The sequence below is a fragment of the Oncorhynchus clarkii genome, unplaced genomic scaffold (genome assembly GCF_045791955.1).
Source record: "Oncorhynchus clarkii lewisi isolate Uvic-CL-2024 unplaced genomic scaffold, UVic_Ocla_1.0 unplaced_contig_14128_pilon_pilon, whole genome shotgun sequence".
NCBI classification, from domain to species: domain Eukaryota; kingdom Metazoa; phylum Chordata; class Actinopteri; order Salmoniformes; family Salmonidae; genus Oncorhynchus; species Oncorhynchus clarkii.
The window spans coordinates 72,501-89,076 of NW_027258073.1; the positions used below are offsets into that span (position 1 = coordinate 72,501).

Below are 16,576 nucleotides of genomic sequence, written 5' to 3' on the forward strand. Positions count from 1 at the left end.
CACCATCATCATAATCATCATCATATTCATCATCATCATCATCATCATCATCATCATCATCATAATCATCATCATATTCATCATCATCATCATCATTATCATCATATTCATCATCATCATCACCATCATCATCATCATCACCATCATTATCATCATCACCACCATCATCATCATCATTATCATCATATTCATCATCATCATCACCATCATTATCATCATATTCATCATCATCATCATCATAATCATCATCATATTCATCATCATCATCATCATCATCATCATCATCATCATATTCATCATCATCATCATCATCATAATCATCATCATATTCATCATCATCATCATCATAATCATCATCATATTCATCATCATTATCATCATATTCATCATTACCATCATCATCATCATCATCATTACCATCATCATCATCATATTCATCATCATCATCATCATCATCATCATCATCATCATCATATTCATCATCATCATCATCATCATAATCATCATCATATTCATCATCATCATCATCATAATCATCACCATATTCATCATCATTATCATCATATTCATCATCATCACCATCATCACCATATTCATCATCATTATCATCATATTCATCCCTCTAGTGGTGTGGGGGCTGTGCTTTGGCAAAGTGGGTGGGGTTATATCCTTCCTGTTTGGCCCTGTCCGGGGGTGTCCTCGGAGTGGGCCACAGTGTCTCCTGACCCCTCCTGTCTCAGCCTCCAGTATTTATGCTGCAGTAGTTTATGTGTCGGGGGGATAGGGTCAGTTTGTTATATCTGGAGTACTTCTCCTGTCCTATTCGGTGTCCTGTGTGAATCTAAGTGTGCGTTCTCTAATTCTCTCCTTCTCTCGTTCTCTCTCTCGGAGGACCTGAGCCCTAGGACCATGCCCCAGGACTACCTGACATGATGACTCCTTGCTGTCCCCAGTCCACCTGGCTGTGCTGCTGCTCCAGTTTCAACTGTTCTGCCTTATTATTATTCGACCATGCTGGTCATTTATGAACATTTGAACATCTTGACCATGTTTTGTTATAATCTCCACCCGGCACAGCCAGAAGAGGACTGGCCACCCCACATAGCCTGGTTCCTCTCTAGGTTTCTTCCTAGGTTTTGGCCTTTCTAGGGAGTTTTTCCTAGCCACCGTGCTTCTACACCTGCATTGCTTGCTGTTTGGGGTTTTAGGCTTGGTTTCTGTACAGCACTTTGAGATATCAGCTGATGTAAGAAGGGCTATATAAATACATTTGATTTGATATTCATCATCATCATCATCATATTCATCATCATCATATTCATCATCACCATATTCATCATCATATTCATCATCACCATATTCATCATCATATTCATCATTACCATCATCATATTCATCATCATCATAATTATCATCATCATCATATTCATCATCACCATATTCATCATCATCATCATCATATTCATCATCATCATCACCATATTCATCATCATTATCATCATATTCATCATCATCATCACCATATTCATCATAATTATCATCATATTCATCATCATATTCATCACCATCATCATATTCATCATCATATTCATCACCATCATCATATTCATCATAATTATCATCATATTCATCATCATTATCATCATATTCATCACCATCATCATATTCATCAAAAAGCCACAGTTAACCCCAAAATATTCTTCGGGTTCTTCGAGGATCCATTAAAAGGTTTTTTTTTAAGGGGTTTTTCAAAGAACCCCTTTTAATGGATCCCCAAAGAACCTTTTGAAGAACCTTTTGAAGAACCTTTTGAAGAACCTTTTGAAGAACCTTTTGAAGAATGTTTTCGGGTAAATGTTTTAACAACCTCCCCTCCCCTATTATTATTATTTTAGTGGCAAACTTTGCCATCAATGTCTGGCATTCTCTGGATTTATGGTGCTTTCAAGACAACTGAAGAAAAAAAACAAGGTTGAATTATGACGCAAGTGATCTTCAGGTCATATCTCTAGAAAGAGGCCCGAGTTCCAAATGTACAATTCCGATTTGGATGAAAGTTTTCCGTAGCTCGTTTTTCCCGAGTTCCCAGTTGTCTTGAACTCACTAAAGTCAGATTTTGTAGTTCTGAGATAACAGTTGTTTTGAGCGTGGCACAAATCATGCTTCATTGACAGCATGGCCAATGGTGAATGTTTATTATTTTAAACTAGGAAAAGAGACCATTAATCTTAGACTTGGGACCACACAGCCACTCCACTGAATAGCAGGCTAATGATTGCTTTGCAATGCTTGCAGTTAGCCACTGATTCCTTCCAAACCACTCATTGTTGAATTTGCGATTTCCAACTTGTTGTGTAATGTTTATGTCCAATGGCCGATGAGCACCGACACGTTTTATCTATAATTTCTCTTCATTATTTATCTTCATATGACAAGGATTAAAAAGGATTTGCCAGTAGATTGTTGACTTGATACATGATGATGACTGCTAGCTAAGATTTTGAAAGTATGATGTTGACATGATCAGTCCAATCAAAGCTACGGTAGATATAACGTGATTTAACGTCATTTTATCTGTGGAAAATGACCTTGAGCCTTCTTGGATGTCCACTTCTAATGTAACTATGGCAGCACCCAAGGGGCTTGAATTTTCGTGTTCTACCTTTATGACTTGCCAGTGACCTAGTGTCCCCATGAGTGACAGAACACTGAGCCAATCACGGCGCAACGCTCCATATTTTCTGCTGGCTCGCCCCACCACCACGAAAGCACTGAGCTAGGCTGAAACACCTGCATTTTGGAGCTGCCTTACTCAAGAAAACAAAAAAGAGAAAATGTCTGTATGTGGCTTTATTAACTTAATTATATATATTTTTTACATGGTTTGCAAACTGATCTGTGACCCGTATTAATGCCAAAATAACATGCAAAACAGGAAAGTTTTTTTTTTCCCCCTACAGATCTGGGGCTCAAAACACAACGGGTTGCCACTGCACGACGGGTTGCCACTGCACGACGGGTTGCCACTGCCACTGCACGACGGGTTGCCACTGCACGACGGGTTGCCACTGCACAACGGGTTGCCACTGCACGACGGGTTGCCACTGCAGGACGGGTTGCCACTGCCACTGCACGACGGGTTGCCACTGCACGACGGGTTGCCACTGCCACTGCAGGACGGGTTGCCACTGCACGACGGGTTGCCACTGCACGACGGGTTGCCACTGCACGACGGGTTGCCACTGCACAACGGGTTGCCACTGCACGACGGGTTGCCACTGCACGACGGGTTGCCCCTGCACGACGGGTTGCCACTGCACGACGGGTTGCCACTGCACGACGGGTTGCCACTGCACGACGGGTTGCCACTGCACGACGGGTTGCCACTGCCACTGCACGACGGGTTGCCACTGCACGACGGGTTGTCACTGCACGATGGGTTGCCACTGCACGATGGGTTGCCACTGCATGACGGGTTGCCACTGCACGACGGGTTGCCACTGCACGAAGGGTTGCCACTGCCACTGCACGACGGGTTGCCACTGCACGACGGGTTGCCACTGCCACTGCACGACGGGTTGCCACTGCACGACGGGTTGCCACTGCACGACGGGTTGCCACTGCAGGACGGGTTGCCACTGCACGACGGGTTGCCACTGCCACTGCACGACGGGTTGCCACTGCCACTGCACGACGGGTTGCCACTGCCACTGCACGACGGGTTGCCACTGCACGACGGGTTACCACTGCACGACGGGTTGCCACTGCACAACGGGTTGCCACTGCACGACGGGTTGCCACTGCCACTGCACGACGGGTTGCCACTGCACGATGGTTTGCCACTGCACGACGGGTTGCCACTGCCACTGCACGACGGGTTGCCACTGCACGATGGGTTGCCACTGCACGACGGGTTGCCACTGCACGACGGGTTGCCACTGCCACTGCACGATGGGTTGCCACTGCACGACGGGTTGCCACTGCACGACGGGTTGCCACTGCAATTGACATACCTTTGCATGCCTCCTTGTCTGTTTACCTGCAGACACAGACACACAAGTGAGCAGTTCAGTCATCTCCCCCCAATACAGCTAGCCTTCAACATACTCTTATAGCCTTCAACATACTCTTATAGCCTACAACATACTCTTCTAGTCTTCAACATACTCTTATAGCCTACAGATTCTTATAGCCTTCAACATATTATTATAGCCTTCAACATACTCTTATAGCCTTCAACATACTCTTATAGCCTTCAACATACTCTTATAGCCTTCAACATACTCTTATAGCCTTCAACATACTCGTATAGTCTTCAACATACTCTTATAGCCTTCAACATACTCTTATAGCCTTCAACATACTCTTATAGCCTTCAACATACTCTAATAGCCTTCAACATACTCTTATAGACTTCAACATACTCTTATAGCCTTCAACATACTCTTATAGCCTTCAACATATTCTTATAGCCTACATATTCTTACCTCTTTGTTGATTGATATCCATTGAATTGTGTCTATTTTCTGGTTTTTAGAAAGATTTGCACAAATATGAAATGATAGATGGTATCATCATAAAACAACATCAATGTAGATCATACAAGGGACAAACCTTCAATTGAGGAGATCTGCACCTGCTGTCCTTTGAAATTCAAATCCAAATGTTGGGCAGTTAGGTTCAGTTGGGCAGTTAGGTTCAGTTGGGCAGTTAGGTTCAGTTGGGCAGTTGGGTTCAGTTGGGCAGTTAGGTTCAGTTGGGCAGTTAGGTTCAGTTGGGCAGTTAGGTTCAGTTGGGCAGTTAGGTTCAGTTGGGCAGTTAGGTTCAGTTGGGCAGTTGGGTTCAGTTGGGCAGTTAGGTTCAGTTGGGCAGTTAGGTTCAGTTGGACAGTTAGGTTCAGTTGGACAGTTAGGTTCAGTTGGGCAGTTAGGTTCAGTTGGGCAGTTAGGTTCAGTTGGGCAGGTAGGTTCAGTTGGGCAGTTAGGTTCAGTTGGGCAGTTAGGTTCAGTTGGGCAGTTAGGTTCAGTTGGGCAGTTAGGTTCAGTTGGACAGTTAGGTTCAGTTGGACAGTTAGGTTCAGTTGGGCAGTTAGGTTCAGTTGGACAGTTAGGTTCAGTTGGGCAGTTAGGTTCAGTTGGGGAGTTAGGTTCAGTTGGGGAGTTAGGTTCCTTCAAGAACCCCCACCAACTAATCTCCTGGGGTTAGGGTTAGGGTTAGAAGAACCTTTTGGGGGGCATTTTCAGTGTCAAGAACCCTAAGGTTCTTCAAAGAACTTTGAGGATCTTAGAAGAACCCTTGTTGAACCCCTACATTTTTTTAGAGTGGACATTAGTTTATACTGGATTAAGTGTTCATTTTCGTTAACTGTAATTTCGTTTGTTATTTTTAAGTCTTGGTTCCAATAGTTTATATTATTTTCTCAGAGATTGTCAGTTGGATAGGCTCTCTGCAAGAGTGTTGTATATCTTACCTATTGTATGAATATCTTTGTCTGACTCAGATAAGATTTATCCAGGTTTTTATGTACATTTCATTAAGAATGATAAAAAAAGAGAGAGGCTTTCCATAAAACTGTAATATGAAATGTTATATTAGATTGTAAATAAAACGTGCACATTACTGCTTTAGTTTTCTATGAAGGGGAAATAATACTGTAATAAAGGTTTAAGAATAAAATGAAGATAATTCTTATGAACTATTGAGGGATATGTGTGGGCGTCAGTTGCAGTGATATACTGGGGCATGTAATACCAGAAACAACCACTTCCTGTCAGACTTGAGCCGTAAACCGGTGTGCTGTAGAACCTGTCTGGAAAACAGGTAAAACGGGAGAGAGGCGGGGCCGCAGCACACCTACTGATGTTGACCGCCTCGGTGTCCACTATTTAACACACCCACAAAGTCAAAATGGGCTATATCATTACAAATTCATGAAAACAAATATTTGTATAAGGTCAGTAGTGTGGTTAAGGTTAGTTTTAAAATCATATTTAAGGAAGAGGAATTGTAAAAATAATCGGGGTTTATGACTGGTAGCTGGTAACGACCAAGTTCTCTGGGCTTTCTAAAAGTGTGGCCAACGGGCAAATGGTTCAGTCCTCTTGAGATTCTCATAACAGGAATGGTTATCGTTTTTATCGTAATCATAGGCTCGTCGTCGTGGTATTGATTTTAACAGTAATGGTAGATTAGTTGCTTATTATTGTAATGGTTGTAGTAATGAATGAATGCATGTAGCTAACATGAAAATAAATCATTTTACAGCCTACTACTCACTCAGATTTCCTAGATTGGTTAGGCAAAAGTAGTACGTTACACAAAGGTAAATAAGCAACATTTAAGATGTAACATTAAAATGTATACATGTGTTTCCCATTTTGGTATAAACCTTGACACTTCAAAGAATGAACCTCGGCTCCTTTAAGACCAGGCGAAACATTCGCGACATGAAATCTGGAAAGACTGGTGACGAATCCTCCCACCCTCTCTTGTCTTGCGACCAAAACTAGTTTCAAGACGACCGGGCGAAAATATTTTTCTTTCCCTTGAAGGAACGGATGATTGAGGCGTCAACTTCCCGACATTTCCTCCGACATCTCCCCTCTCTAGACAAAAGTTTGTGGATCCTCCAAGAGTTTGGGAAATAAAGATTGATAGAAAGCCTCCTTTTTTTCTGTAGGTGGGAACTTTGAAAACATGGATTGGGGGACGGATCTTTGGGTAAGGACATATGCACTAGCTACAGTAACCTTAGCTACACAATAACAGCAAATTCCCTGGAGAAGATGATTGTTTTTGCTGTCTCAAAAATAATACATGCCTTTGACATTGTTGTCAACTGTTAACTCTAACAAAGTTGATGACAACTCACGGCAAGTAGACTAAATTAGCTTGTAGCTTGAGGGCGGCTGTTATTTCGCAATGTTGCATACCTTGACCTCTTAAAGGTGACTTAGCTAGTTAGGCTTCTGTAATAGATCCATTTTTGTTGTTGTTGTCCAGCATCCGCATATAAACTAGTTACAACCCATATGATCATATTCAACGTATGAGCAAGTCATTGATGTTATCATAACATTTAGTTGGTTTGTAGAGATACTATTGAATTACTCGTGTTTTGTGCGTGCGGTGACGAGGTGTGAACTGTTATTGAACCAACTCCGGTGAACCATATTGTCAGGATGGTTATGGGCAGTCTGATCTCACCAGGGGAGTACTAGAATGGAGTTAGACACTGGTCTAAGGTCAGTTTTGAGATAATCCAACTCGTGGAGTGATGGTAGTGTACGTTGATCCTAGATCTGAATCAAAAGGACAATAGGCCACAGGCCAGTCAGGCTTGTAAGTAGGGTTTCAGTCAGGTCACACACTCTAAGCAGACAGTCTATGTCCTACGTGGCAAACCCCCATTCCCTATATAGTGCACTACTTTTGACCAGGGCCCATGTTCACGAAGCGCCTCAGAGTATGAGTGCTGATCCAGGATCAGTTTGGCCTTTTTATTTAGACCCTGAATAATAAGAGGTGGAACCTGGTCCCTGATCAGCAGAGCTACTCTGACATGCTTTGTGAACATGGACCCAGGGTCCATGGGGCTCTGGTCTAGAATGTAGGGAGTATGAGTGGTCTAGTATGTAGGGAATAGGAGGCCATTTGGGCTCTAATCTAGTATGTAGGGAATAGGAGGCCATTTGGGTCCATGGGGCTCTGGTCTAGTATGTAGGGAATAGGAGGCCATTTGGGGCCTGGTCTAGTGTGTAGGGAATAGGAGGCCATTTGGGCTCTGGTCTAGTATGTAGGGAATGGGATGCCATTTTATGCCCATGGGGAATAGGAGGCCATTTGGGCCCATGGGGAATCGGAGGCCATTTGGGCCCATTTGGAATAGGAGGCCATTTGGGCCCATTTGGAATAGGAGGCCATTTGGGCCCATTTGGAATAGGAGGCCATTTGGGCCCATGGGGAATAGGAGGCCATTTGGGCCCATGGGGAATAGGAGGCCATTTGGGCCCATGGGGAATAGGAGGCCATTTGGGCCCATGGGGAATAGGAGGCCATTTGGGCCCATGGGGAATAGGAGGCCATTTGGGCCCATGGGGAATAGGAGGCCATTTGGGCCCATGGGGAATAGGAGGCCATTTGGGCCCATGGGGCTCTGGTCTAGTATGTAGGGAATAGGAGGCCATTTGGGCTCTGGTCTAGTATGTAGGGAATAGGAGGCCATTTGGGCTCTGGTCTAGTATGTAGGGAATAGGAGGCCATTTGGGCCTATGGGGCTCTGGTCTAGTATGTAGGGAATAGGAGGCCATTTGGGCCCATGGGGAATAGGAGGCCATTTGGGTCCATGGGGAATAGGAGGCCATTTGGGCCCATGGGGAATAGGAGGCCATTTGGGCCCATGGGGAATAGGAGGCCATTTGGGCCCATGGTGAATAGGAGGCCATTTGGGCCCATGGGGAATAGGAGGCCATTTGGGCCCATGGGGAATAGGAGGCCATTTGGGCCCATGGGAAATAGGAGGCCATTTGGGCCCATGGGGAATAGGAGGCCATTTGGGCCCATGGGGAATAGGAGGCCATTTGGGCCCATGGGGAATAGGAGGCCATTTTGGGCCCATGGGGCTCTGGTCTAGTATGTAGGGAATAGGAGGCCATTTGGGCTCTGGTCTAGTATGTAGGGAATGGGATGCCATTTTATGCCCATGGGGAATAGGAGGCCATTTTTGCCCATTTGGAATAGGAGGCCATTTGGGCCCATTTGGAATAGGAGGCCATTTGGGCCCATGGGGATTAGGAGGCCATTTGGGCCCATGGGGAATAGGAGGCCATTTGGGCCCATGGGGAATAGGAGGCCATTTGGGCCCATGGGGAATAGGAGGCCATTTGGGCCCATGGGGAATAGGAGGCCATTTTGGGCCCATGGGGCTCTGGTCTAGTATGTAGGGAATGGGATGCCATTTTATGCCCATGGGGAATAGGAGGCCATTTGGGCCCATGGGGAATCAGAGGCCATTTGGGCCCATTTGGAATAGGAGGCCATTTGGGCCCATTTGGAATAGGAGGCCATTTGGGCCCATTTGGAATAGGAGGCCATTTGGGCCCATGGGGAATAGGAGGCCATTTGGGCCCATGGGGAATAGGAGGCCATTTGGGCCCATGGGGAATAGGAGGCCATTTGGGCCCATGGGGAATAGGAGGCCATTTTGGGCCCATGGGGCTCTGGTCTAGTATGTAGGGAATGGGATGCCATTTTATGCCCATGGGGAATAGGAGGCCATTTGGGCCCATGGGGAATCAGAGGCCATTTGGGCCCATTTGGAATAGGAGGCCATTTGGGCCCATTTGGAATAGGAGGCCATTTGGGCCCATTTGGAATAGGAGGCCATTTGGGCCCATGGGGAATAGGAGGCCATTTGGGCCCATGGGGAATAGGAGGCCATTTGGGCCCATGGGGAATAGGAGGCCATTTGGGCCCATGTGGAATAGGAGGCCATTTGGGCCCATGGTGAATAGGAGGCCATTTGGGCCCATGGGGAATAGGAGGCCATTTGGGCCCATGGGGAATAGGAGGCTATTTTGGGCCCATGGGGCTCTGGTCTAGTATGTAGGGAATAGGAGGCCATTTGGGCTCTGGTCTAGTATGTAGGGAATAGGAGGCCATTTGGGCTCTGGTCTAGTATGTAGGGAATAGGAGGCCATTTGGGCCTATGGGGCTCTGGTCTAGTATGTAGGGAATAGGAGGCCATTTGGGGCCTGGTCTAGTGTGTAGGGAATAGGAGGCCATTTGGGCTCTGGTCTAGTATGTAGGGAATGGGATGCCATTTTATGCCCATGGGGAATAGGAGGCCATTTGGGCCCATTTGGAATAGGAGGCCATTTGGGCCCATTTGGAATAGGAGGCAATTTGGGCCCATGGGGATTAGGAGGCCATTTGGGCCCATGGGGATTAGGAGGCCATTTGGGCCCATGGGGAATAGGAGGCCATTTGGGCCCATGGGAAATAGGAGGCCATTTGGGCCCATGGGGAATAGGAGGCCATTTGGGCCCATTGGGGAATAGGAGGCCATTTGGGCCCATGGGGAATAGGAGGCCATTTTGGGCCCATGGGGCTCTGGTCTAGTATGTAGGGAATAGGAGGCCATTTGGGCCCATGGGAAATAGGAGGCCATTTGGGCCCTGGTATGTAGGGAATAGGAGGCCATTTCAGTTCTGGTCTAGTATTTAGGGAATAGAAGGCCGTTTGGGCCCATGGGTTTTGGTCTAGTATATAGGGAATGGGAGGTCATTTGGGCTCTGGTATGTAGGGAATAAGAGGCCATTTCAGTTCTGGTCTAGTATTTAGGGAATAGAAGGCCGTTTGGGCCCATGGGTTTTGGTCTAGTATGTAGGGAATAGGAGGCCATTTTGACCCATGGGAAATAGGAGGCCATTTGGGCCCTGGTATGTAGGGAATAGGAGGCCATTTCAGTTCTGGTCTAGTATTTAGGGAATAGAAGGCCGTTTGGGCCCATGGGTTTTGGTCTAGTATATAGGGAATGGGAGGTCATTTGGGCTCTGGTATGTAGGGAATAAGAGGCCATTTCAGTTCTGGTCTAGTATTTAGGGAATAGAAGGCCGTTTGGGCCCATGGGTTTTGGTCTAGTATGTAGGGAATAGGAGGACATTTGGGCTCTGGTCTAGTATGTATGGAATAGGAGGCCATTTGGACATAAATTCTCCCATCAGCCCTTGTAGTTATTCTCTCTTAAAGGGGTACTTCAGGATTTTGGCATTGAGGCCCTTTCTCTACCTCCCCAGAGTCAGATGAACTCATGGATCCCATTCGTCTGTGTGAAGTGTGAGGGACGTTGGAGGTAGTTTAGTGGGCCAATGCTAACACCCATAGTCTTCCAGTCATTGCTCTAATCCTAGTTAGTAATTACGTTTCTTAGCAGCTTCCTTCAAACTACATGCGGTGACACAAACATGATATCCATGAGGACATCTGACTCTGGGGAGGTAGAGAAAGGGATACAATGCCAAAATCCCAAGGTACCCCTTTAACCCTTTCAATGGACAGGGACTCTCCTGGCTGATAGGTGAACTCAGTGTTATGATGATGATGTCATCATGTTCTTTCTCTCCTCTTCCCCATCTCTCTCTCCTCTCCCCTATCTCTCTCTCCTCCTTTCCCCATTCTCTCACTGCTCTTCTTTCCTCTCTCTCTTCTTCCTCCTCTCTTCTTTCTCCTCTTCTCTCTTCTCTCTCCTCTCCTCCTCTCTCTCTCTCCTCTCCTCCTCTCTCTCCTCTCATCCTCTCCTCCTCTCTCTCTCTCCTCTCCCCCTTCTCTTCTTCCTCCTCTCTTCTCCCCCTCTCTCTCTCCTCTCCTCCTCTCTCTCTCTCCTCTCCCTACCTCTCTCTCTCTTTCTCTCTCTCTTTCTCTCTCTCTCTCTGTCCTGGTTCAGATGCAGTATTGAGGACATGACTGTAGTAAATGTGTTCTGTATAATGTTCTCCCTCAGTTTACATCATTGCTCTGGTAGGTGGAATCTATGGCATGGAATCTAACCCTGTCTAGTTGTGTTAGATCACTGATAGGAGAGAGGAAAGGAAATAAGGTTGCATGTTTAAATCTCTCCAACGGGCTGGGCTGTTGTTCTGAATCCCCTGCAGCTGGAACCTGACCAGGTCTGCGTTCCAAATCTGGCACTATATTCCCTATATGCTAGTGCGCTACTTTTGACCAGAGCCGAGGTAGTGCACTGTGTAGGGAAAAGGGTGCGATTTAGGACGTAACCCAAACCTCAGCTACAACGGAACACAACGGAACAGAACAGGGGCAGGGTTCCAAGTTCCAACACATGATGACCAGGGGGATTATCCTGTGGCAGCGTCTTACTGGGGACAAGCAGTCAGACTGGGGGTTGAACCAGAGACCTTAATGTTACAGGGCCAGTGTAGAGAAAGACCGGCGCCACTAAGGTCTGGACCTCTTATCAGAGCAGAGGCAGCAGTAGTCTCCAGACAGAGGTTACACTAGGTGTATATCAGCAGTAGTCTCCAGACAGAGGTTACACTAGGTGTATATCGGCAGTAGTCTCCAGACAGAGGTTACACTAGGTGTATATCGGCAGTAGTCTCTAGACAGAGTTTATACTAGGTTTGACCCAATAAGTGTCTCTGAAATGTTATTCTCTTTCTCTCCTTTCTCTCACCTTCTCTCTCTCTCTCTCTTTCTTTTTCTCTCTATCTCTCTCTTTCTTTTTCTTTCTCTCTCCTTTCTCTCTCCTTTCTCTCTCTTTCTCTCTCCTTTCTCTTTCTCTCTCGCTCGTCCCCTCCCTCTGTCTCACCCCCCTGTCTCTCGTTCCCTCTCCCTACCTCTCTCTCTCTCTGTCCTGGTTCAGATGTAGTATTGAGGACATGACTGTAGTAAATGTGTTCTGTATAATCACCTCTATTCAGATCATTAGCTCTGTTTAGTACATGGCCACATCCCAAATGGCACTATATTCCCAACATAGTGCACTACTTTAGACCAGAACCCTAGTGGGCCTGGTTAGTAGTAGGGCAATACTTTAGATCTGAGGAGAGTCTATCTGCGTCTCTGAGGAGAGTCTATCTGCGTCTCTGAGGAGAGTCTATCTGCGTCTCTGAGGAGAGTCTATCTGCGTCTCTGAGGAGAGTCGATCTGCGTCTCTGAGGATAGTCGATCTGCGTCTCTGAGGAGAGTCGATCTGCGTCTCTGAGGAGAGTCTATCTGCGTCTCTGAGGAGAGTCTATCTGCGTCTCTGAGGAGAGGTTATCTCCGTCTCTGAGGAGAGTCTATCTGCGTCTCTGAGGAGAGTCTATCTGCGTCTCTGAGGAGAGTCTATCTGCGTCTCTGAGGAGAGTCTGTCTCTGTCTCTGAGGAGAGTCTGTCTGTCTGTTTTTGAGGAGAGTCTGTCTGTCTGTCTCTGAGGAGAGTCTGTCTGTCTGTCTCTGAGGAGAGTCTGTCTGTCTGTCTCTGAGGAGAGTCTGTCTGTCTGTCTCTGAGGAGAGTCTGTCTGTCTGTCTCTGAGGAGAGTCTGTCTGTCTGTCTCTGAGGAGAGTCTATCTGTAGTCACCATGGACTTCAGACACAGAGATCCCTACATACCTACATAGTGAGTGAGTCAGAGTGTGTGAGTGAGAGTGAACTCAACCCAGCCCGTAGATAGCAGATTGTCTGTCAGACAGAGACCAGGGTAGGATACATAGTGAAGAGGATATACCTGTACAACTGGCTGGTGGAGTGATGTAAGAGGAGCAGTGTTCCTGTCCTGTAACTAGTAGTTATATTACATCTGTATAGATGAGTGTGTTATATCAGTAACTAGTAGTTATATTACTACTGTATAGAGGAGTGTGTTATATCAGTCCAGTATCTAACCCTGTTCTGTCTCTCCTGTCTGTAGGACCAGTATGATGGTATTGATAAACACACCCAGTCAGGACTGGATCTGGTGGACCGATATGTGAAGTTTGTCAGAGAACGGACCGAGATAGAACAGAACTACGCCAAGCAACTCAGGTGTCTGTCTGTCTGTCTGTTTCTGTCTGTCTGACAGAGCACACAGACAGACAGAGCACACAGACAGTCTGTCTGTGTGCTCTGTCTGTCTGTGTGCTCTGTCTGTCTGTCTGTGTGCTCTGTCTGTCTGTGTGCGTGCTCTGTCTGCCTGTGTGCTCTGTCTGTGTCTCTCTGTGTGCTTGTCTGTCTGTCTGTCTGTTTTTGTCTGTCTGTCTGTCTCTCTGTCTGTCTGTCTGTCTGTCTGTCTGTCTGTCTGTCTGGCTGTGCAGTGTGTCTGTGTATTTTAATTAATTGTTAGAATGTAACCCTGACATTCTCTCTTCCTCTCAGAAACCTCTCCAAGAAATACCTTAAACGAGGCAGCAAGGAGGAGCAGGAGTGTGGGTGAGTTGTGTCTGTCTGCCTCTCTGTCTGCGTCTCTGTCTGTCTCTCTGTCTCTGTCTGTCTCTCTCTGTCTGTGTCTCTCTCTGTCTGTCTCTCTGTCTGTCTCTGTCTGCCTCTCTGTCTCTCTGTCTCTGTCTGTGTCTGTGTCTGTCTCTCTGTCTGTCTCTCTGTCTGTGTCCTCTCTCTAATCAGTTAGTGATTATCAGATGAATGCTGTGCTTATCCTTTGTCTCTCGTGTTTGTCTTTATTAGACAGACATATTTCTTTATCCCACCAATCACATGCAACTCTTTACCCCTGTTTCCTGGAAGTGAATTACCCCTGTTTCCTGGAAGTGAACCAATCACATGCAACCCTTTACCCCTGTTTCCTGGAAGTGAACCAATAACATAGAACCCTTTACCCCTGTTTCCTGGAAGTGAACCAATAACATAGAACCCTACCCCTGTTTCCTGGAAGTGAACCAATAACATACAACCCTTTACCCCTGTTTCCTGGAAGTGAACCAATAACATACAACCCTTTACCCCTGTTTCCTGGAAGTGAACCAATAACATAGAACCCTTTACCCCTGTTTCCTGGAAGTGAACCAATCACATTCAAATCAAATCAAATGTTATTTGTCACATACACATGGTTAGCAGATGTTAATGCGAGTGTAGCGAAATGCTTGTGCTTCTAGTTCCGACTATGCAGTAATAACCAACGAGTAATCTAGCTAACAATTCCACAACTACTGTCTTATACACACAAGTGTAAAGGGAAAAATAATATGTACATAAAGATATATGAATGAGTGATGGTACAGAGCGGCATAGGCAAGATGCAGTAGATAGTATCGAGTACAGTATATACATATGAGATGAGTAATGTAGGGTATGTAAACAAAGTGGCATAGTTTAAAGTGGCTAGTGATACATGTATTACATAAAGATGCAGTAGATGATATAGAGTACAATATATACATATGAGATGAGTAATGTAGGGTATGTAAACATTATATTAAGTAGCATAGTTTAAAGTGGCTAGAGAGTGGCTATGTTGTCATCTAACTAATCTCTCTCTCTCCCCTCGGTCTTGTTGCCCCTCCACCTGCAGGTTCACCAATCACCAGTCGTTCCAGGACATTGTGAATGAGCTGAATGACTATGCGGGCCAGAGAGAGCTGATAGCAGAGAACATGATGACTGGAATCTGTGTAGAACTCACCAAATACCTTCAGGACCTCAAACAAGAACGCAAAACAGTGAGGGAGAGAGGGAGGGGAGTGGGGAGAGAGGGAGGGTGGGAGATAACATCACCGACATGTTGAACTCACTTTGATGTTGTCATCTAACTAATCTCTCTCTCTCCCCCAGTACCTGGCCGATGCCAAAAAAGCTCAACAGAACTTGGAGATCAGTTTCAAACAGCTAGAGAATGTGAGTTTCTGTGTGATTGAGGGTGAATATGTTATAACCCCTATAACCCACGGTTCCCCACCCGTCGGCCCGCGGGTGGTTTTGATTGGCACCCCCCAAGTTTTCTGAGCAAAACAAATAAATTGGTTGAATGTTCATTGTTCGACAACACCAGGAAGTCAGCTCCAAGTGATTTACATGGTTGTAAATGTGTTCCCCAGTATTCCCACTCCTAATAGAGAGACAGGATCATATATAATGTGTTCCCCAGTATTCCCACTCCTAATAGAGAGACAGGATCATATATAATGTGTTTCCCAGTATTCCCACTGCTAATAGAGAGACAGGATCATATATAAATGTGTTCCCCAGTATTCCCACTCCTAATAGAGAGACAGGATCATATATAAATGTGTTCTCCAGTATTCCCACTCCTAGTAGAGAGACAGGATCATATATAAATGTGTTCCCACTCCTAGTAGAGAGACAGGATCATATATAAATGTGTTCCCACTCCTAGTAGAGAGACAGGATCATATATAAATGTATTCCCACTCCTAATAGAGAGACAGGATCATATATAAATGTATTCCCACTCCTAATAGAGAGACAGGATCATATATAAATGTGTTCCTCAGTATTCCCACTCCTAGTAGAGAGACAGGATCATAAATAAATGTGTTCCCCAGTATTCCCACTCCTAGTAGAGAGACAGGATCATATATAAATGTGTTCCCCAGTATTCCCACTCCTAATAGAGAGACAGGATCATATATAAATGTGTTCCTCAGTATTCCCACTCCTAATAGAGAGACAGGATCATATATAAATGTGTTCCCCAGTATTCCCACTCCTAATACAGAGACAGGATCATATATAAATGTGTTCCCACTCCTAATAGAGAGACAGGATCATATATAAATGTGTTCCCCAGTATTCCCACTCCTAATACAGAGACAGGATCATATATAAATGTGTTCCCACTCCTAATAGAGAGACAGGATCATATATAAATGTGTTCCCCAGTATTCCCACTCCTAATAGAGAGACAGGATCATATATAAATGTGTTCCCCAGTATTCCCACTCCTAATAGAGAGACAGGATCATATATAATGTATTCCCCAGTATTCCCACTCCTAATACAGAGACAGGATCATATATAAATGTATTCCCACTCCTAATAGAGAGACAGGATCATATATAAATGTGTTCCCCAGTATTCCCACTCCTAATAGAGAGACAGGATCATATATAAATGTATT

The 16,576-nt window shown here is 45.5% G+C and overlaps 1 protein-coding gene across 2 annotated transcripts in view; it reads left to right on the forward strand.

Annotated features, from left to right (window-relative positions):
- The first annotated feature begins 6,494 nt into the window (after positions 1–6,494).
- The window catches only part of LOC139395217 (cdc42-interacting protein 4 homolog), a 38,510-nt gene continuing 28,428 nt past the window's right edge, over positions 6,495–16,576 (forward strand). For both annotated transcript variants that reach the window (XM_071142863.1, XM_071142865.1), the window contains exons 1-5: positions 6,495–6,720; positions 13,412–13,527; positions 13,858–13,911; positions 15,011–15,158; positions 15,271–15,333. In XM_071142863.1, coding sequence (XP_070998964.1) covers positions 6,697–6,720; positions 13,412–13,527; positions 13,858–13,911; positions 15,011–15,158; positions 15,271–15,333 — 405 coding nt within the window. In that variant the 5' untranslated portion in view covers positions 6,495–6,696. The remainder of the gene's footprint in view (positions 6,721–13,411; positions 13,528–13,857; positions 13,912–15,010; positions 15,159–15,270; positions 15,334–16,576) is intronic.